The following is a 23,450-nucleotide window of genomic DNA, read 5'->3' as shown; positions in this document are numbered from 1 at the left end:
GACCGACTCACCGACTCAATTCTAACTTTTCGAGAGAGCTCTCAAAAAGTCGAAGAGTCGGTCCGGCGACGCAAAACGAAGATATTTGTGATTGCCACCTTACTTAGTGGTCAGGGAGGAAAAATCCTTTTTCAATCAGTGATTCTAACGTTCCTATTATTACATATAAAAAAGCATTTAAAAATAAAGGTTAAAAATAATATTTTTTTGTTTTTTCTAAAATTATGAGCTTTTTAGTTTAGTTTACTGCCTTTTAACCTTTATTTTTAAATGCTTTTATATGTATTGATAATGAACACTCATGTTTAATGCTTTTTATATATATACCAATCAACATCAAAATGAAAAACTTTACCCATATTGTTAAAATATCATTCTCAAAATCCAAAATCTAACAAAAAATGTGCCGCAAATTGAAAGTCGCTTGGCCGCCATTTTGTCTTATTCTTCAATAAATCGATCATCAAAGCAAAGTTTACATTTTTATCAGAGAGGTCGGGCGGTTAGAACCCGCACAAATGCCAAACTCTAAACGCCCTGTTTTCAACCAGATCCATCCAGCAGAAAAAAGGGTCGTAAAGGCGGGTGAAAACTTTCTGTATTTTCCTCTTTCCTGGCCTACCGTGAGTCTGTTTATAAGACTCGATGAGTAGTACACGTGCGGGGAACAATAATTTGTTCGAATTCAAGGAAATGTAGAGGCTGTGATACTCACGGTAGTAAATTCGAGTTATGAAGATTATAAAGGCATTTAACTGAACAGGACCAGAAAACTTGTTTGATTTCCAATTGATGAGGACTCCGCTGTAGGTGCAGGTACACTAGTCTGTACACAAACCTGATATCTACAGCTAATTTCAAAATTCATTGCCGATAATCGCGAGGTATGAGGTACGATAAGAATTTGAGTATATGGCGCCTTTGATTCAAAACCCTTGCGGTTCAAGAAAGAAAGCACACGCGTAACTTCCTCAATTTTTAATTAGTTCAAGATCAATCCCAATTAACTTGCGATTCTTTTATTCAATAATTATATAGTTAATACTATAACAAATTAGTTAGTGGGTGACACGTCAAATATGCATACAATATGATGAGAGAAAGCCTATGTTAACTTGATCTTAATGTTATGGGCATCCAAACCTTATGTTTTTTAAAAAGTTTATGCTCTTAAAAAAACGTGGGAAGTCAAAATAAGGTCGAAAATAAGAATGAAAATCTTCAGATCAGTCCTTCATCCCAGTTGTTTTTTTGAATATTGCTGTGCAGTATTTTAATGGGATAAACTTTCGCGGGGATTAAATTTCGCCGCGAAATCTTTGAATTTCGCGGATAGGCCCAACCGCGAAATTTAATCCCCGTGAAAGTTTATCCCATTAAAGTATTTAAAACTAAAAGATTGGATGAAAGAACAACAACAGATTTTGTACAATATATTGGTTTGGCATCAATACCAGAGATCGATGTTAATCTATTCTACTCACATTCCAGCCAGAAAAAAAATGAGGTTTTACAAATTATTACCGCAAAAGCAAAACATAGGGATGGTGTAGAGTATAAAATAATCTGAGCATCATTTAAAATCTAAAAGATAAATAGTCTGTCTCTGAAATGCGTTTTGTTCTCGATGTTTCAATCTCAGAAGATTAATTTATTTTGGGAAATAATTAATTGGTCTTCAAGATGTTATAACGTCCTTCCTCCTCCATCCAAAATGCTACTTTAAAAGTAATTTTACGTAAAGATAAATAATAAAATGTGTCTAAATTTTAGGTACAAAAAATATCAATTTTCTAAAATGGCAGTGCTAAAAGAGATCATGATCCGCATTTGTTCAATTCTTAGCTGCATCTTCTTTCAAAGCGACTGTTCGGTTGAATACCATCTGTAAAAAAACAACAAATGAACGATTTAGGGTTTAGAAGTATTTTCTAATTTATACGATCATCTTAGATTCTGCTTGACCTTCGAAGATCAAACTATAACAGGTCTCCTCATTACTCGATCATGGGAAACGTATCTTCCCCTATGGGCACGCAACGTCTTATGTTTTTCTTTTCTGCGATACTTAAAATTTATTTTCATTCTGTCCCCTCTGTGTACCGTTTAGTGGGTACGGGAACACATGAAAGTATTTCTATAACTCTTGCTCTATGAGAAACACACCTTTTTACGGTTAGCTGCTTCGTATAAAAAGTCACCAAAATTTCGAGTAAACAAAAAGCTAAAAGGCTAAAAGCAAAAACATAAACAAAAAATGTCCAGAGTAAGAGCACAGAAAGCACATTTTTCTCAAACTCTGCACATTTTTTTGTTTATGTTTTAGCTTTTAGCCAATGAGATGGTTTGTTTACTCGAAATTTTGGTGACTTTTTATACGAAGCGGCTAACCGGAAAAAGGTGTATTATCATATCTTACCTTTTCTTTGGTGGAGTCCCGATCGACAGCGAAAAAGCCAACTCTTTCAAATTGGAAACGACTCAACTCTGGTGCATTCTCAACTGAACGATCCACTAATGCGTTCTTCACGACTGTCAACGAGTCCTGTGAGAGAATCACATGAAGAGATTAATATAAAACTGCTCAAAACATAAAACAATGAGACTGGGTGGGATCATAAATATCTCATATAAAACACTAGATAGAGCTACTCCGTCCCTATTTGAATCAAAATAATCCGCCATCTTTGATAAGTAGTAGCCTATCTGTCGCTTCGCGCCATTCGGTTTTTTTTTTGCTTTGTTGAACAAATTGCCGGTTCCGAACTGTGACCTACTTTCAGCAACGATCGGCGGATTATTTTGCTTCACCTGCCGTTGCTTGGGAAATATAGAGTAGCTCTATCTAGTGTTTAATATAAGATATCTTTATGAGTGGGATGGAATAAAATATATGGCCAACACTCATTCTATCTGGAACAACAGCAAAATATATTTGACTTTGATGTTTTACTCAACAAGATTGAGGGGTTCTTAAAAATTCATGATGGATTAATCTAGCATGCTAGATGACTGATTCAAACGCAGTAGAAAACAAACATAAACTAATGGAGGGGACAATTTGTGGTCTTTATATCTTTTAGTCTTTAAATGGTCTATAATTGAAGTATTTATACTTAGACAATATTTTAACACGCACAACTGTATTACGCGGATTATTTTAAACGACTGCAGTCTACTGATGGATTTCCTCTTAAGTTAGGGGCCGTCCACATAGTACGTGCGCACTAAAATGTCGAAAATCGAGTAACCCCTCCCCCCTGTACGCAAGCGTACGCAAATGGCTATTCCCCCCCTCTGGTAAGTACGTACTTTTTCATTCACCCCCCCCCCCTCGGTTGAAGAAAACTTCGAATTCAAATCGTTTGGTTCGGACCTTTATTTCATACATGAAACTCAATGTTTATCAAGAAACTTTTTCTTTTCCTTAATGCGTATAACAAGCGTAAAAGTCGACAAAAAACAAAAAAAAAACAAAAAACTTTGACCTTTGCCCTTCCTCAAGCATACGCTTTTGAGAAGACCCCCCCCCCTTAGTGCGTACGTACTATGTGGACGATCCCTTACCGATCAACAACTGCGCATTTCAAAACAAAGTCATGATATGCACCACTGGAGAGTCTTCCGAGAACTTTTAAAATTTTCCACCCAATACGTCACTCAAACAATAGAAAAAGTGACGTATTGGGTGAAACAAAAACAGAAAAGTTGCATAATTTCGTGAAGTCATTGCAGTGGTGCATATCATGAAGAGATCTGTTGAGAAAGGAGAGAAGACAACTAACCTCGCTGATGTCCGTCAAATAACCTCCAGGTACTTCTTTCGGATCTTCAGGGTTTGGATGTTTGAATCTATAAAGTTACGAATGAATTGTGTTAAGTGTTACATACACTTCATGATATATTGCTGAATGCCGGCAATATATTTGCAAAGGTAACCGCAAAATTGTCAGCTCAATTTGCAATATTCCAACAATATAGGGGGGTGGTTTACAGGAAGGAAATTCCTTTTTATAATAGAGCACCTGTTGTTTACTCCGTACATTACGGTCCGAAAACTATATTGTCGAATATTGCTTACCAATATATTGTGTAGTCTAATAAGTAGCGCTTAAATGTCATAAATTAAGTCAGGATTCAAAGAGTGTTTACAATTATAATGCATCCTGAAAAAATGAATTTTTTATTTTCAAAATCCACAGAAAAGCATATTTCGTCAGAAAAATAACTTAGAAAGAGTTTGAAAGACACTTGGTAGCTTCGACAAGGCAAAATGAAAGAAAAATGACGATAAAGAATTCTTAACACCCTTAAACCTTAAAAAATGTTAGTCCCAAGGTTTAAATATACACTTACAATTTGTTATACAGTCTAACTTCACATTTTAGAGGGTTGCTGACCCAATGAATGAATGCTTTTGGTTTCTTCACATCCTTACTATCTTCCGCTGTCACCTTCAGTTCGATCACTTCTCCAGTGCTATCCTAAAGGTTTAAAGAATTTAAAGTCTTCAGTGCGAAGAAAGCGCCACAATGCTAGATTTTGGATGTAGTCTCCTTTTGAATTTAAAAATCGAAATTATTGTCAGTTTTTTTACCCAGTCTTTAGCCTAAAAACCTAAAAACGAGACCCTGGAGCCAGTTTCTTAATCCCGGCCAAACAAATATTTTGAATTCATGATATGCATCATTGCAATGTCTTCCACGGACTCAACAGCTGATTGGTTGAAAGTGACACATTGACTGATTTTGCGTTACTTGCAACCAATCAGCTATTGGGTCCGTGATGTAATGTCAGAAGACATTGCAATGGTGCATATCATGGATAGAGTCTGAATTTTCGAAAGTTATACCTGCATCGAGAGCACTAGATCTACTTTGCTTGAACAATAGTGATGTAGCGCCGTTTGCCGTTAGGCAAGATTTTAACACTACAATGGTATCTTTGCAGCAGGTAACCCTTTCCAAAAAAACTCCGATCAAAGATGGCGGATATAGCATGGTCCATGGTTTGCGAAGGTCAGTGACAGTAAGAGCTAACGTACCTTGATAACATCGACAACTGTGATAACTTTACCGGCGTGTCGTAAACCAACTGTTTGGTCTCTCGCCAGTCGTTTGTAGTCTTTGGTGGCCGTTTCACGGAAGTCTTCACGTTCTATGTATATGACGTTATTGAAGGGGACAGTGTGGACACCTAGTTCTGCGTCGTTCGGTATGTTTGGAACTTCAACGTTAACCTGTACATAGAAAATAAGAATCGTTAATCTAGTATGTTCTCATCAGATTACGTACCAACCACAAACACCTATCAGTCCTTAATACCCTATTCAACCTAGGCTTTTAGGGGCGGTTCAGAACTAGGGGGGCTTTTCCTGTACCACCCCTTAACTTTTGATCTAGTGGGTCTTTTTGGATGAAATTTGGCACACAAGATCTTTGTCACGTAAGGTAACTTTTGACAAAAAAAAATTTTGATGACGTCACTAATCATGCCCAAAGTGAGCAAAAACCAAAAATTTCCTTTGTTCTTATAAATAGCTATTGTATTCTAACAAAAGCTTTAGAAAAAAGTTGTCTGAGTTTAAAAGCCTTATTTTATCCTAAATATTCAATAAATTACGGTTTAAACGATATATTTGACATTAAAAATAAATGTATTGGAAAAGTGTCAATTTTTGTGACACCTTACTGTCAGAAATGTCATCATACTCAAGGTGTGGAAATTTTTAGGTGTCAAATTTTTTATTATTTTGAAACTAAATAAAAGTTAGGAATTTACAGAAAATTTCAAGGCAAAAGCTCTATTATTTCAGGAGCTATTACCAATAGTTTGACCTCCGAACAGAAAGAGCCCCCCCCAAGGCCGAATAGGGTTAAATATTGATATTTTCATTGCCCTTTTGTTTACAAAAACCAAATTCTTTAAAAATTTGAGACATGATACATATTTTGACCTCCCCCCTCCTTAAAGTATAATTCCCCTATTAAAGCCTTTCTTGAAAAGTTGGACCGATATGCACGATATGCATACACGTACAGACCCTTTTAGCTCGAGATTATCAGGTATTTGCATCTATCAACGCGTCGAATCAATGACTTTATAAATTTCACATCAGTTGACCATGGTTGAACCATGCTTAATCTCCTTTTAGGCAACATCTCGCAAAAGAGTTTATAGGTGTATTGAACCATATTCATAATTTTCAATCGACTACAATATGACTTGAGAGGTTTTCATCCATCTAAGGTTGGCATGACCATAGATTTATAAGCCAGAACGGCTAGATGTCGTGCTTTGGCTGAAAAGTGTGCCGTGATTAGGTATGAAATCCTACCTAGGTCACGTGACATTACAATAGAATTTCAGCACTTGACCAATAAGAAGCTTCGTGGGTTTTCGAAAACAATAGCAGCTATATTTTTTGCGATATTCACTTTTTTTTTGCTTGGAAGGGCTTAAAGCACGACATCTAGGCCAGAAACCTGTGGACATGACGCTCCAAAGGATTTGGCTTTCAAAGGTTGCAAACGGTGGACATCGGAAATTGCGTATGATAAAATACTTACGCTATTTTTATCAACGTTGAGAATTTCAACTCGAATAGGGTCTAACACAGCCATCGCTCTAAAAAGTAAAATCAAAATATAAAGACAGTCAACTTACATAAGTCACTGCATTCGGGATTTCGGTTTGGATATTCTGCTCTTCAAGAACAACTTAGGCCCTATCTGATGAACAATCGAAGACTCATGTTTTATCTCTACGTTGTCACTTTAGCTTTCGTATACAAACGTAGAACAAACATATTTGATGCTTCAAAACAAATGCATAATGTCTGATTTGCTTGGTTATCTTATCCTTATTCTTGATTACCAGTTTTCGTAAACGAAAAAGGCGTGACGACCACGGTAACTGGCGATTAGATGTTGCTGAATTTCCAGGTTGCAAAAACCTCCTCTAAACCTTTTATAAATGAGAAAAAAAACTTAGTAAAAGTAAAAATAACATCAAATGGTTTATTCACCTGTGTGCAGTGACATTCAGTACATCACGTACGCATGCGTCTAACATGGAAGGGTCGAGAACAGTTTGCGACATGGTCACACCTACTTTTGCACAGAACAAGTTGATAGCTTCAGGTGGGATACCGCGACGCTTGAGAGCAGTCAATGTGAACAGACGTGGATCGTCCCAATCTGCTACAACCTGGAATTCAAAATGACCAATGATGAAGTATAAACAAAAACCAACTTGTTTATCTTTTTCAGATGAAAAATTACTATCGATTTAACACGGACGGGCTTCCCTTTTAAACGAAAACTGTTGTGTAGTTATCAGGCTTTATCAATCCTAGTCTATGTAATTTATATAGGTCTTATTCGCGGACGATTGTCGCATAAAAAATGACAAGAAACTTCCAGTAGTAGCTATAAACTATACCTCGACTTTTGACTTACTGTCAGACTGGACGCGTTTATAAATTGCAACTTCAGAGTATCGAATAGTTTTAAACAAAACTTGTTCTTTTTGGCAGATGTTTGAAAAAAAACGAATTCTTCAACAACCTCAATAATCCTTCGAAGGACTGACTGAGAGTTTGCGAGAAAACATACACTTTCACTCATAACCCTTCAAACCCGGGTGACGTGTATGCACGTTTTAAATTTGCCAATATATATAACTTCTGACCACTTGATTTAAAAGGGCATAAACAGAATGTTTTGAGAAAAAGTATGAAAATAGCTTTCTATTGGCACCAAAACCATTGTCTAAATCTCAAATCACAAGCTTTTATACCAGTTTGAAATTTTTCTTCACATTTTTCAGAAAATGTTGCGCGCTGGAAAGGTTAAAATAAATCTCTTAGAACAAACCTTGTTATCAATCAATTTTGCGATCTTCCTCTTGGATACGACCGCGTAGTGAAGATTCATTCGACTATACTCCCACTGGACCGGACAGTAGACGTCAATGGCGTTACAGAGCCAGTAGTAAGAAGATCGTCTAGCTTGGAACTCTTTGGTGCACAGAGAGTGTGTGATATGTTCGATGGAATCACACAGACAATGGGTGAAATCATATGTTGGGTAGATACACCTGTGCAAAGATTAAAAAATAGAAAAGTTCAGGTTTATCATGTTTTTCTTAAGATAAGTTGTTATTCCGCCGTTGTGGAAGCAAACGTTCCATTAGTGTAAGGGATTGTCTCTACAGATTCGAACGTTTGCTTCCATAATAGCGAAAATTACGTAACTCAACAAAACATGAAAAACTTCTATACTAGAGCGGTGAAAACTTGCACCACTGGGTTAAGATTAGATGATCAAACCTAAGCAAAGAATATCTCAAACTTCGTTTACGTACTCTAGCCGAAAATTTCTCTCAATGCTGAGAACGAACGCTAGGGAAATATAAGTTATCATATTCCATCTAAAGTAGTTAACAGAAGTGCTCGAAAATTTCAATAAGGTACCATTTATCGCCAGATCTGTGATGAGGTGTAAATTTGATACGATAAGCTACAGGATCAACTTTCCCATCTTCCATCACGTGTTTCATACGGAGCGTTGCTTCACCTTCGTCAAGTTTACCGTTCTTCATGTCTTCAAATAATCTGTTGGAAATGAAAAAAAAAGATCAAGGTAAATATTTTTTGATAAAAAATGAACTTGTTTCCGCATCAAATAGAATAAAATCGAAAAAGACAATCTCGAAATTAGAAATACTCAATGCTACAATAATTGTTTAGGATCACATCGATCATGGAACAGACTTGTCATTTATTTGAATGTTAAAATCTTATACGAGGAAACAACTGGCTTCTTTCCCTGTTTTCTAGTCCTTTCAGATAAATATGCCTTATAAACCACAAATTTGTTCGAGTTAAGCAAATTTCAAGATATAAGAGTACTATATCTTGAAATTTCCTCAACTCGAACAAATTTGTGTTCCCTGTACTTGTTTGAGTTATGCAGACTCCGCTGTATCTTTGGAAAGGGTCACAAGGTAGTACTAGAAACATACCAAATAAAAAGGTGGAAGTCCTGAAGCCCGAAAGTATGAAAGTCTGCGACCACAGTCGGTGGAGGGCGCCACTTTTTCTCCCTGAATTGCTCCACCTACCCTTGATCCATCTCTTAATTGCTAGCATCAAGCATCAAGTACCATTTTTGTACGAAGGTTTTGGTATCATCCAGCCGGGATTGACAACACGGCTTTGCGCACCGTAGGAGGATACTCTACCATTGCACTACGGTCGCTAAGGTAGCACTAGAAACGTACCAGGTAAAAAAGATAGAAGTTTCGAAATCCATACCTTAAGGATTCACTAATTGGTCGTTCACGCCAAGGACTTGGTGGTGGATTATGGCCTTGAATTTCTTTATATTGTTGATGGCAGATGTACGCCAAGTCGTTCTTGATCAAACGTACAGCATACTCGTAGAGCTTGTCAAAGTTATCAGAGGCGTGAGTGATCTGGTAGGGTTTGAAGCCTAACCATTCGACCATCTCTAGGATACCACGGAAGAAACGCTCCTCTTCTTTCTCAGGGTTGGTGTCGTCATAACGCAAGTAAGTGATACCTTGGAAAAGGAAATGAAGCCGTGAGACAATGGTTGAGAACTCGGCGAAGCCTCGTCCAATATCTTTTCTCGCACGCCCAATATTTTTGCATATTGGATTCGACTTTGTCCAATAACTGCTTATTATTTTACGTGAAATACTTCGAAAAATTCAACAGCTTTTAGACAGCTGAGGAATTGTTTCCACGAAGGCCCATAAGTGGACACTTAAAGGGAATGAATGGACTTTAGTCGTGTTTACAGACACCTACGCACATAGCTAAAATGTCTGAGGAGTGCAATCAATCATACCCCATAAAGTTAGTTTCACAACTGAAAGTTGTGCATAGCACTCCTTATCACACATCTAAATTACTAACATTTAAAGGTTTTAGGAGTGTGATTGACCACACGCCTGGAATTTTCAAATGATGCAACCAAAAACGTCAGGAGAGATTGAAGAGTTTTTTTTCTTCTTTTTTTTCGTTATGTTGATTTTTGATACTTAATATTAACAAAACTGAGACATGAGATACGAAGCTTCGATACCGAAAGTAATTTGTGTAATTTAGGTAAGATTATTCTAACTCCAGATAAGGAATACAGTGAGTTTTTCTCATTTCTAGAACCATCATCAGATACATACCATTGTTAGCTTTAGCATATCCAAAATTGAAGTTGATAGCTTTAGCGTGTCCAATATGTAAGATACCATTTGGTTCAGGAGGGAATCGTGTACGAATTTGTTTTCCGTAAGTGTCCAAATGTTCTTTCATATGATTCATTGTTGTGGGTGTCATAATGTAATTTTCTGTGGTGTAATTCTCACCTGAAGATTTTTAAAGGAATATAAGATCGTTAGCGTTAGCAAAGGTTTTAAAGGTTTAGTTTTTGAATAGGAGTGATGTCGTTTGTTTACTCATCACTTTTAATTCCACTGGCTTTTTCACATTGAATTGACACGGATGTGGAACAAGATTGGTCAGAGAGAAGAAAGGAAAATCATTTTTTTGCTTATATCAGCACAATATAACAGCACAATAGGCAGACACTGTCCTCTCTGATATGAAACGGGAACACTTATGTAAAAATAAAACCTTTAAAGAAAACATTCTTCCAGATTCTTTTGTTAAGGGATGTCATACACTTTTCAATACACAAGGTGAAAATATTTCGCGGGGGAAACAAACTCTATGGTTTAACTAAGTGAAGGTTTGTTTATTCAAAAACACATAATTATAGCACTTTTCTTAAGGTCAGACCTTTAATCTTCACCATATACGAAATTTCACGAGCCTGCATGATTTTTAAAAGTTGATTTTATATGACATGCAGTGTCATGGGCTAGAAGTCATTACTTGTATCGTTAGTTCATTAGATCAAATGAAATCATTAACAAGTTTTGAACAAGATAAAGTCCATACCAGGTTTGTGGCCAGGTTGTGCTCACTTCAATTCAGCGAATTCAGTTTTTTCGTAGGAAAAAGCTTCTTAATCCTCGCTAATCCTGGGTCAGAGCAGGATTAAAATTTTGTCTTTTTAATCGGGATTTTCGAACAACCAACGGTTCTGTGCTAATCGGCGCTAATCGAAATTTAATAAAATATTAAGTTAACCGGTCACTAATCCACTTTTGAACAACGAGTGAGCAAATATTTTTTATGAAACAAAATAAAGTCCGTACCAGGTTTGTGGAATTTAGCTGCTTCACCAGTCAAGTAAATGGTTTTTGGATCGATCATATCTGAAAATGAAACAACAAAACAAACAATTAAGTGAATCATCTACTGTGGAAATTTATACAATGAAACACAATTCAAAATCTTCCATGAATTTAATTACTTATTAAAGTCTATTCCAAAAAATTCGCAGTTCGTACATTTTAACACATTGCCCTTGAAGGAGCAGGAAGGAGCAATGTTATAATTAAAAGTAACACCTTGTTGAAAAGATAATCTTAAGCGGATAATTTAGGACAGGACTTACTTTGAATTGTTTTCCGATCAAGGACTTTTGGTGCTTCTTTTTCTTTCTTGACTTCCTTTTTCTTCCCACCTTCTTCTTTGTTTTGTTTACCCTGTTTCCCCAATACAAGTTTTACCCAATATAAATATAACCTTATTACACGAACATTAGTAGGCAAGTATTCAACGGCCTTGAAATTAACACGCAAAAAATAAACATGAATTTTATTTGTTTTTTCAAGGACACCACGGCTGGTTTTAATCAAAGGGGTTTTAATTAACACAAAAATTTTTGATTCGTGTTAACTACATGTCTACTTATTTTCGTGTAATAAGGTATTATAATTTGGTTGAATTTAGTCATACAGATTTGAAATGCAAGTAATCTTATTTGTTAGATAAAAAATTATTCACGGTTAATTTGGTTCAGTCATGTTTATCAAGTCATTTTTGGAGGCAGACAATACAAACCTTTTTGGGAGGGTTTTTGTCAGCTTCCGTTTTTGGTCCCAACAAGTCTAACAGCTAAAAGAAAGAAATATCAGAAAATGGAAATTTTATGAGTAAAGGAAAAAAGGGGAAGAAGAACTGTGTACATAGGCAGAGTTGATATTTTACAGTCTGTTCCTCTAAAGAATCCTGCATTGTAACACGCATGCGTAATTTGTCGTTCAGGATTCTTTTGATAAACCCCTTCTTATATAGATAGGTAGAGTATTCTACGTAGATAGCCCAGTAACCTAAGACTTTTCAGGCAGTCTTTCGATTGTTTTAACTTTTCCTCAAGGTAGCTGATCTTTGAACTGATCAGAACAATGGAAGAAGCAAGGATTCGAACCGGGAACCCCAAGCTTCAGGTGCTGACGCCTTGACCACTCGGTCACCACTCCTTAATAAATAGATATAGATGGTATATATTTCAATATTACCTGCATATCGATTTCTGATTTTACTTTCTTCATATCAACAAATTTCAAGTTCTTTGAGACTTCACCTGAAATATCAAAGCAAAAGAGAAGTGATCAATGAGTGTTAAAAAGCTTACAGTTGAACTTAAGTTGAGCAATCAAGAGCAAAACATGCTTTGGGGAAAATGCTCAGTTTGCTCAATGTCAAAAACAGCAAATTTCATCCAGATTCAAAATACATATTAAATGAGCTTTTGAGCGCAGTGATTGGCTTAAGCAAAACATTCGCAACTAAACTAAGATTCAATCATAAACATAAACATTAGAGCCAATCACTTTCGCTTTCGTTTTCAAGCAAAAAGTAACGCGGTTTTAATTTTTTTGGCTGAACAACCAGGTCAGATCTTTACATTCCCTCATTTTTTTAGAGCAGAGCGTGGTATGTGCAGAATGGATGAAGAGTTATGAGAATAGTTTCAGGTAACCTTTGTTTAACAGAGTGAAAGTTCAAATTGTAAAAGCCAAAATTGTAATGATATTTTAATCTACTTCATGATACACTTACCAAGTAACATGCCAGTATTGAATTGGTATCTTTGTTCAATAACTTTAGCTTTGTGTTTTTTAAGAATTTCTTCCACCTTTTAAACAATAAAGTTAATGATACAAATTAAGAACAATTGTTTCAAAAGGCCTATACCTCTTCAATTGTTGTCTAACTGTGGCCAGAAATATGTTTTTAAAATTTCAAAAAAAATATTCCTTAAGACGTAAAAACATGCCACTTTGAAATGAGTGAAATTATCAAACATGTTTTATAAACTTACACAATCTTCAATTTGGTCAGGAGTGTAAGAAACATCAATACCACAAGCTGATTTGAAAGCTTGGTCATTTCCATTTGTTGTTGGGTTACTCTTGAGGTAAGTTGTTGCAGCTAAATAAGTGAAATAATAAAAAATGTCTAAAAATGTCAGCACAATTGAGCTGCATAAACTTTAAAGTTTCAAATAACTTTTTCAGTTTTTACCGAAATTGAAAATGATTATTTTGTTTAGCTAGCTTTATTTTACAAAGCCTACAGCACCTAACCCCAAGAATGTAGGTGAAATTTGAATCGGACCTGAAAGATGTAGATTTGCATTTAAAAAGATATTGAATGTTTTCAACGAAATTTTGAACTCCCAAAATCCTTTCCCAGGGGTTAGTTTTATTACTTTTGATAGATAGGCTATTTTTTTTGGTCCTTGAAGTTGACTCCCATTTTCGTTATAACCCCGAGAATGTAGGTTTGGTTTTATGGCTTTAAATCTAGTAATAGTATAATGTTGATATTTTTTCAATCTGATTAGTTATAACAGCAAATTTTAGAAATATTTTATACCAAACAATATTCTAAAGAGCATTTTGTTATTCTGAAAATTGGATTTTTTCGCTTTTTAACCCCGAGAATGTAGGTGAAAAGATTCGGTTGTTGAGAGCGGAATTTTAGTATTCATCGGAAATTATTGTTCTCTAAGTGAAATTCATACTTTAGAAATATACTCTGACAAAAAATTAACAAAGATATTAATTTCATCGTGCTGCAAATGATGAAAAGTAAATGAAAGGATGAAAAGAAGAGACAAGAAAGTTGTATTTATTTTGTAGGTTGAAAATTCTGTGGTAAAATATGTGAATAATGTAACAACACCCCTGCCTCACAGCCCCGGTGGAACTTTTTCCCACATCGGATCCAAAAATTCCCAATGGAGATGGAAATTCTATTGTTCCAAACTTAGGCAAAATTTTCTGATTGACCTGGGGTCCCAGCGAATCTGGGGCACGTCGTAAAAGCTCAAAATGTCAACATTAATCATCTCTCAGGTAATACTTTCATGTTATGAAAGTACAACAAGCAAGTTTTATATAATTTGAGAGATTTTTTATGTCGGGTTATGAAGGCCCCCAAATTGTAGGTCAAATAACCCCAAAAGGTAGGTCAAACATTTTCGTCAAAATATCTAACTTAGAACAATAAATATTGAAATGGACTATTTTCCCAATTTCTTTAGTTCATTAGGAATAAGAAAATATCCTATCATCATAACTCAATTCCAATAGATTTCGATTTAGAGAGGATTTATTTAAAGAATGTCTCAATTCGGGTAGTATCCAATCAACTTCGATTCAGATTTTCGCTGGAAAAAATAAATCCCAGTTAGAATTTTATGTCTAGAAATAATAAGTAGTATGTAACAGTATGCTCTGAAACAACTTTTCATGAAGTTGAACTATCGTTAAGGCTACAATGCTAAAAAATGAGAAACCTACATTCTCGGGGTGTACTACATTCTCGGGGTCACAGGTGCTGTACAGATAATTCTTTTTCAAAACAGTATTTGTTGGTATTTATATTATCAAAAAATCTGTGTGTACCATTTAATTGTTGAACTGAGGCAATTTTTCCTTTTTGCACATAGTCCACTACAAATTTGAGTCGTTCCAGCTCAATAGAACCTGACGCCAAAGTGTACAAAAGGGTTCCAACTGACTTGTCAACACTTGAACCATCTGAGCCAGATGTCTGTAAATATGAAAATATAGTTTATTTTAATACACAGATATTAAGTTCTTTTTGCAATAGATCAGAAACTGTTTTTAAGATCTTCTTTTCTAACCAGCTTATGCATCTGTTATATGCTAAACAGAAATCAAGACTACCACTGGTGTAGGTACAATGGAGAGAAATCCCTGACTGATTTTAATGGGGCATTCAAAATAAACTAAAAAAACATAAATTGATTTATAAAAGAACCATTGCTGAAGTGCATACATCACAAGTTGTTAGCTTACAAGAGCTGAGGAGATTAGGTTCTCCTAGTAGGTCATAACATGTGAGTATGCCAAAGATAAAATCTGATGGATACAAAAATCTAATTTTATCATAATCTCCTGTAATTTCTAACCCTCCCTACATTTAGGGGGGTCTCAGATTTTGATGAAACCCAAGCAAGGGGGTGTTGAAAGTTTGAATTTTCTAAGGATGGGTTGCCAGTTAGGGGGGGGGGGGTATTTCTTCTTAAGGGGGGTGGGTTCCCCTCAAATATGAATGGGTAAAAATTGAAATTTTTATCTCAATGAAAAGAAATTCTGCCTGTGGCGCTAAAAGGTTTACTTTACTTTACTTCTGTTTTGCCTGTGTGTTTTTTATTTTAGATTTGTAAAATATTGCTTATGTACTCCAAACTTCATTGGTTGTAATGTATGAAATAAAATGACAGTATGAGTTTAGGTTGTTGGTATAAAAAATGCATCAAGTCAGCAGCATACTTGGCCAATTTTTGTTCATGAGTAGTTTCATTTACACACTTAACAATGAGAAAAGTTTTCATAATAATTTTTCTTTGATCTGTAGAGCTTTTAAAGCCAAGTAGCTAAATGCTTGTTATCTATGTTATCTTGTTATCAAGCCTTTAGCTACTTGGCTACTAACCCTACAAGTACTTTTTTTGTTTTGAAAAAAAAAGATTTTGAAATGATTGTCCCATTGACAAATTGCTGATTTTTTTAAATGCCAATAAAAAGACCATCACGTTCGCCAAAACAACTTTAGTTGACCTGTTCTCCCAAACAACTATTTTTGGCCACCTGCTAATATCATGATAATGTATATTAGCATATTATGTGATTAATCAATAAATAATCAAAAATCAAAATATAATAGCGGCATTCTTTTTCACCGTCCAACATGTGATTAATCAATAGAACTAGAACTGCAGGTATTGTGTATTCTACGACCAGCCTAAAATTGCCCTTTTTGCCTAAATCAGCGGTACAGTGAAACCACTGAAAACAAAAGTAAAATCAGCCTGCACTCCAAAACCTGTAATATATGACAGTTAGTGGAAATACCTTCATTTAAAGCATGTTCAAAGTTCACAATAACGACTTTCTTTTTATCACGGAAACCAAACAAGTGAGAACAAGTCATTAAAACTAAAAGTCAGCACTCCATGGTTGTGAGGTAGGTTTTGTAATTGATTTTCAGTTTCTTGTTTCTACGTCATTTTTTAAACCTCTCAGTAGAAGAACGTGTCATTCAATAAGGAATTTTATACACTTAATGCAGGGATTTTTCTAAGCACTTTTTTACTACCGTATACCGGCAAAATACTCAATCCAAGATTGAGTTATGAAACTCAATCCAAGATTGAGTTATGAAACTCAATCCGAAATATAAAAAAGATTTTACAAGAAAAAAGTTTCAAGGCAATTTTCTCAGAAACGCCAATTGTTTGTTTTTAATCAGTATATAAAGAGTAAAGACAACACTACTGGGTCAGAAACTGTTCGATTCGGACACACAAACACTTTTCCATTCGTGACGAACGGGTTAACCGTTCGCAACGATCTAATTATACACAAACAGTAGTAGCTCAAAGTGCTTGAAAAAATCCCTGTTAATGGCAGATTAAAAAGACAATTAAAAAACGAAAGTTTCTTCGTTTTTCATTTTCGCATTTATGGGGAAGAATGAAATTTTCAGAAGATGCTTTATTCGATATGAGGATTCCCATTTCAATAAAATCACGATTCCCCCATGGTTGTGAAATGGTAGCTATGGGTAATTCCTTTGTTCTTCTGCTATTTTCTTTTGTTCTGTGTGACGTAGTAAAGACGCTTCACAAATCGAAATACTTCCACTAACTGTATGAGTTTAAGCCATTACTGCCTACCTCATCCACATTCAAAATCTCAAAATTTGCCAACTATGCAAAACTTATTTATACTATAGGTAATATTATCTACCATTGTTTTGTATAAAGATTCCCCCATTTCTGCACTAAGATTCCTTGCCACTTTTCCGGAATCTTTTTGCGCTATTTAGAACACATTCCCAGGATAACTGGCATGAGATTGTAAAGGGTTTGTTAAAGGTAAGGAAAATCTTGTGTATACTCATAAAGCTTCCTAACTTTCCAAAGCTTATTTTTCAACTATATATGGTGAAGATCAGAGATCTGACCTCAAGGAGAGAAAGTGTTGAAAATACTAAATAAAATAAAGATGAAACATTAAGGCACTAATATTTTTATAATTATATACCCTTAGTCCTGGTCTTTTTTTGCTAGAAAAGTGGCAAAGGAATCTTAGTGCAAAATGATGGTAATTTCCCGCTCTTTTACTTGCATCTACTGAAGTATGAGGGTATCATAATTTAAGTTGAAGTTATAAGTTTCATACAATACATACTGTCACATCACGTTTGCCTAATAAAAAAGGAAGTGTTTTGGTTGACTGTCCCAAGATGAATATATTTTTTGAATACCCGCAGAAATTGCAGAAATTGCAGTAATCTTGAGTAATGAAAAAAAACTTTTAAGTGAAAGTCATGAAAAGGTTTATAGAGCAGTCAGGAGTAATACCTTTTAAACAAGACGTATACCTTGTTCAAGTAAGAATTACAAATTTCTATTGTTTGATCTTCCTATTTAGGAAGTAGTGGGAATATTTTCCAAACTAGGAAAAAGGGCACTCTCTCGTCTATACCATTGGAAAAAGCACGAGAAACTGAATTCCCATGGTGATTTTTAGAAAATTCCACAGCCGGAATTGATCACAATCTTCAATTTTAAAACAACCTTAAAGTCTAGTCTACATGAAACGAAATTGGCTTTTTAAAGGGTGTAGAAAGAGCTTTACACAAAAAATACAAAACAATTTAAAATGGTACCCAACATTTTTTCAAGAAATCTTTAAAAATACCTTGAACAAGGCACCCCTACCACGACCCTCGACATGGCCCGAGAATTCTCGGGCCAAAACTTTTAATGGAATTCGCGTAAAGCCCGAGCTGGCCCGAGAATTCGGGCCGTTTTCGGGCCACACGCAGGCCACGCACGGGCCAATTTTTTAAAACATGATTTAAACAGGCGTGTAATTTCAGGACTGAATTTTTTTTAACATTTTCTTTGAGAAAAACTTGGTTTCTCTTAATTATATTAAATATATGAATGTTGTAAATTCATATAAATATTAACCCTTTCAGTCCCAGAGTTTTCACAGCTACTTTCCCAGAGCCGTAAAACGAGTTTTTGAATGCATTTACTCATGCTTCAATATCTCTGGAATCACTAAACCTAGTCCTCTCAAGTTTTCACCCTTTTTCACTCATAGTATGAGGATAATTTCGATAGAAAAAAATTTGCAAAATGACGTCATCAGCGTGTCACATGACCAGAGAAAGGCAAAAAAGAATTCGAAAACAGCATTATTTTGCCATTCAATGGTAATATTTTTTATGAAAAAATGATTTAAATCCATTCATTCTTCTGATAAATGTTTAGCACAACAGTATCTACTAACTGAAAAAAGAATTGTTTGATTAGCCCTCATAGAAAAATCATAATGATTGATAGAAGTTGTAAAAAATCCAAATTTCGGCCTTACAGATTTTGCTTGCAAAAATTTTTGTAAATACTTTTGTAAACAAAACTTTTTACTCGAAGAAGCTATTTTTACGCGGTCTTTTGCACACGACACGCTATCTTATCTTCTTTGAAAGCTGTTTAAAGATATCTCTTTATTTCCCGCCAAAACATCACAATTTAAAAAATCAATCAGGGACTGCTATGCAGTCCTCTGGGAAAAAACGACGGGTCCAAAGGGACCGCAGTGCGGTCGCGTGGGACTGAAAGGGTTAAATGTCGAACCAAATTTGGCAATGTATAATTATTATGAGCGGCGGAGAAAGTTTGTGTGACGCAAAAATTGCGCGATAAACGAAGCCCTAGAAGAACGCCCACGGAAAATTGAAACCAGGCATTTATTAAATATTTCACTAATGAAGTATCAAACTTTTTGTTTTTTGTAATTATTATAAATTCATAATTTTTAAATACTATTTTTTGAATGTCAAAGGACAATTAAAGTGAATTTAAGCTGATTGGGTGGATATTGGGCGGACGGGCGTTTTGCACGTTCCGAGATTGGAAATTAAATGAGAGTAAAAGACGGGGGCGTCTTAGTATGTAATATTAATTCATCATTCTTTTATTTTTATTTTTCGCGAATGAAAAATGAATTTTTGATTTTTGAATTAAGGAAATATAGTATAATATATTGTATTTGATTGTCAATGCCAAAAGATACTTACGAAAATAATCTGCTGTGTTGCTTCGCTATTTACCCCCGGATTGTTTTAGTAGGCACTTCGGTCACGTAAATAAAAACACGTGTATATGTTGAAGCCGACTGTGGACTGACCGCAATTGCAATTACATAAATTATTGTGGAAGGGAACGCTTAAGACGAATGTTTGGGAAATCAAAAAGACAACTTATTGTGAGAATGTTGAGTTTTGTTTATATGGCTGTTTGTGACGCACTGATGGTCCGAATGACTCGGGTCATGTTCGGCCCAAAAGAATTGATAGGGTCTCTCGGCCCGAACATGGCCCGAAGAGGCCAGAGAATTCTCGGGCCATGTCGAGGGTCGTCCCCTACCTGAAACAAGGTATATGCATGTTTAGGTACATCCTAAACAAGGTGTACACCTTGTTTAAGGTACCTTAAGGGAAGAAATTTTCGCGGGAACAAAATTTCGCGGTTTTCGCGGATTTTGCCTAAAACCGCGAAATTAAGTTCCCGCGAAATTTTACAAAATCGTCAATCCGCGAAATTTAATTTTTTTCACGCATTCCCCCAAATTCGTACTATTTCAAGCCTGAAAACAGGTTTTTTGAGGACCCTGTCGACGCACCGGACTGTCCGGTGTATTTGTCCGGTGGCAAAAAGTATCCTTTCGCTACACCGGACGCAATAAGTCTGGTGCCAGTCCGGTGTTGCATACAGGGAATTCTGGACGCCGGACATTTATGAAACAAAAAATTTAGAAACACCGGGCGCACCGGACTGGTCATGTCTGGTGTTTTGATTGTCCGGTAGGAAAAAATATCCTTCTCCGACACCGGACTTCCGACTTCCTTAAGTCCGGTGTAGAAATTGTCCGGTGGTAAAAAAAATTCTCATTTCACACCGAACTTTCGCCTGTCCGGTGTTCGTTAAGTCCGGTGCGTCGGCAGGGTCCTGTTTTTTGTTTATTTAATAACGCTTTTGGCCAAAAATATCCTGCAACCGCGAAATTAAATTCCCGCGAATTTTTCGAAAATCGATGAACCGCGAAATCAAATTCCCGCGAAAAAAATAATTTGACCAACCGCGAAATTAAATTCCCGCGAAAATTTCTTCCCTTAAGGTATTATTAACTATTCTTCTTTGCTTCCCGTCTTCTTCCCCTGAATTTATGGTTCCAAACCTAGTTCCAAAGATAAAACAAAGATGAAAAGAAAAAAGATTCCGTCCGTAGATTTTGATAATTTTTTCACTACTTGGTCAATCAAGGACTCCTCTTTCCTTTGTGCTAAAATTCAACATGCCCTTTTTCCTTAACACATTTAAAATTGATGTTTTTTGAGGAAATCTTAAAAAATACCTTGAACAAGGTACCCCTACCTTAAACAAGGTATATACATGTACTTTGTTTAAGGTACATCCTAAACAAGGTACACGCCTTGTTTAAGGTATTACTCCTGACTGAATGAGATATATGTAATCACCTGTTTGATTAATTTTTCCAGTCTTTCAGCAAGTCCTTTATTTTTGGCTGTTTCTTTGGCCTTTTGTTCGGTCAACCCAATGTTTTGAAAAAGCTCTAACTGTCCTGTCATTTTTCTTATTTGTTGGAGTATATTCCTGCTTCTTCTATGTAAAATTTGATTAGAACTACGATAAAGTATTTGTGAGTAACTGAACATACGATTGCACTGTTTTTGCATCAGCCAAATCGACCAGCTGGGCACTATTGCTTAATCGAGGGGCGCCTAAAAATCAATAGACGACCGTCGATCGAAGAGGAAAAAGCTGAATGAAGTCCTTCGATCGAAGCACGTTTTATAAAACGCCTCCTGATTCACAAGTGCCTCTCATTCGAATAGTGCACAACTGTCGGCCCTCTTCGCTGCTCTCGTGTGTTTCGTCACTACTTTCGTTTTCGAAAATTCGGGATTATATCGGGAAAAAAATAACAAATTCGGGCAAACATGCGAAGAACGAAGAACAAACAAGTACAAGTTGGTGTACACTCTAGACTAGAGTCTACTTCTGGCTGAACTTTGCTTTTTGATAATTTTTGATGACGCTGAGTCCAGTGAAGTAGACTAGGAGCGTTTGGCGAGGTCGCCATTTTGAAAAAGAATGTTTAAAATTCAAATAACAAAAAAACTACTTGAAGTTGAAAGATCTAATCAAAAATGAGAAACAAACATCAATAACAGATTTGCAATCCCTTATTCTCAAATAAAAACATTGCTTCGTACTGTTTTTACCTTCCAAAAACAACTAAAATCTGGCGGACTGTTTTACAGTCCGCCTAAGCAAAAGCATATTACCATATACTACCGGGCCACTTAATCGCGCCATCCAGTCTATCAAAAAGCTTTAAGTGGACCCCGGGCTATGTACACTCAAGCGGGGTACTCAAGGTAACGGAGGTAAGCTACCTACCCGGGTACCTACCGTATGTGTGGCCCTTAAGGGTCCCTTTTCCAAGCTTCCAAAAGTGCAATCTAAGGGTATAAAATTTGGAAAATCTGACCATATTTTGCCTTAAAACTTAAAATACAAAAAATAGTCAAAAAAAATTCAAGAAAATGCACCGTGCGTAAGGGTCGATTTTTCGCCCAAATTTGGCTAAATTAAATACATTCGGCGAGCCATTTTCACGAAATATTTGCTGTTTTATGCCAGGGGACGCTTTTTGATGAAATAAAAATTTTTCTAATTTCCACCCTGAAAATTGCCCAAAAGACGGCCTTGGCCTGTCAAGTACAAATGTTGAAAGTCAGTAAATTTGAGACCTTGTCAGATATCTTCACAGCCTAAAAAAGGACCCTGACCAGCGACACGTCCCTGTTTCCAACTTCGCTTGAGTGCCCCGGGGACAAGAACGACCATTAAGAGTTACTTCCTTTGATAAAAAAACATAAGAAACAAGTTATGAGTAATCTACACGGGATAAAAATCAGTGCGTGACGGAAGATTTCACAAGAACGGAACGGATTAGAGAAATCACGAAGACACCAAATGAAGAGAGGAGCAAAGAAAAAAAAGATTTGCCGCATTTAAAATGACGGATTGAATCTAACACTTTCTTTATTTTCGCACGAAATTTTTAATATCTGCCGATTTTGCTTTCAGTCTGGCGTTTGTGTGAAAACCACGCGGGTCACGGGTTTTGGATACGCCGTCGGGCTTTAAAATCAACGAGCCCTCCTTGTATTCTCTAAAGAAAACACAGAATGAAACGCCACAATTATGTTGAGAATAGAATAGATCTTTACGAAAAATTGTTTAGAAAAATAATACTACATTTGTACGCGTATGTAAATAATATAGAAAAATAAAGATTTATTAAAGTATAAAAACAGGAAAGAAGAATAGTTTGTCAGTTGTCAAAAAATAATATTAAAATTCTAAAATTTCTAAAATATCTACAACCCCTTGATGAATTAAAAAAACTGATACAAAAATTAATTAATAGACTAATTAGTATAATTCCAAATAATATTGTCAAAGATTATTGAATTGATACACGTACAAGTCGGGAAATTCAAAGCACGCTATTCAAATTTAAAATGCCGTATATTTATTATTTTAACCAAATAGAAGAGGGGTACTATAGAAAAACAATTTTGTGGCACAATTATCCATCACTTGAGCGGAAAGCCCTCTAATCCATTAAGTGCCACCTAAAAGCGCGGCCGCGACCCATGCAACCCTGTTTTTTTACCCTGCCCAAATTAAAAACTCCATATTTTTTTACTTGGGGGTGTTGCGCGAATTTGAAATGAAAAACCATTAAAATTTTTTGAAGATACGGAGTGATGGCACTTGACGGGTTAAAGTGATTTTCTAGGATTTAGGCATTTTCAAAATTCAAACCACTGAAATACCAAGGAAGGTGGGATACGT

General features: G+C 35.7%; 1 protein-coding gene across 1 annotated transcript; it reads right to left on the bottom strand.

The window, feature by feature from the left end:
• Window positions 1–1,436: 1,436 nt before the first annotated feature.
• On the bottom strand, window positions 1,437–21,282 carry LOC136820728 (glutamine--tRNA ligase-like). The gene is made up of 19 exons (XM_067076951.1): window positions 21,038–21,282; window positions 14,857–15,004; window positions 13,266–13,375; window positions 13,004–13,079; window positions 12,460–12,524; window positions 12,002–12,055; window positions 11,553–11,643; window positions 11,251–11,310; window positions 10,213–10,395; window positions 9,320–9,587; window positions 8,477–8,617; window positions 7,878–8,100; window positions 7,028–7,209; window positions 6,570–6,627; window positions 5,045–5,239; window positions 4,357–4,484; window positions 3,786–3,852; window positions 2,420–2,545; window positions 1,437–1,885 (listed from the first exon to the last, which is right to left on the bottom strand). Exons 1-19 carry the CDS (start codon window positions 21,254–21,256, stop codon window positions 1,835–1,837), a joined length of 2,445 nt encoding a protein of 814 aa, XP_066933052.1. The 5' UTR covers window positions 21,257–21,282; the 3' UTR covers window positions 1,437–1,834.
• Window positions 21,283–23,450: the final 2,168 nt, after the last annotated feature.

This window comes from Clytia hemisphaerica, unplaced genomic scaffold (genome assembly GCF_902728285.1).
Source record: "Clytia hemisphaerica strain Z4C2 unplaced genomic scaffold, Clytia hemisphaerica genome assembly, whole genome shotgun sequence".
In the NCBI taxonomy this organism is placed as follows: Eukaryota; Metazoa; Cnidaria; class Hydrozoa; order Leptothecata; family Clytiidae; genus Clytia; species Clytia hemisphaerica.
This window is presented reverse-complemented; position numbering and strand designations above follow the sequence as displayed.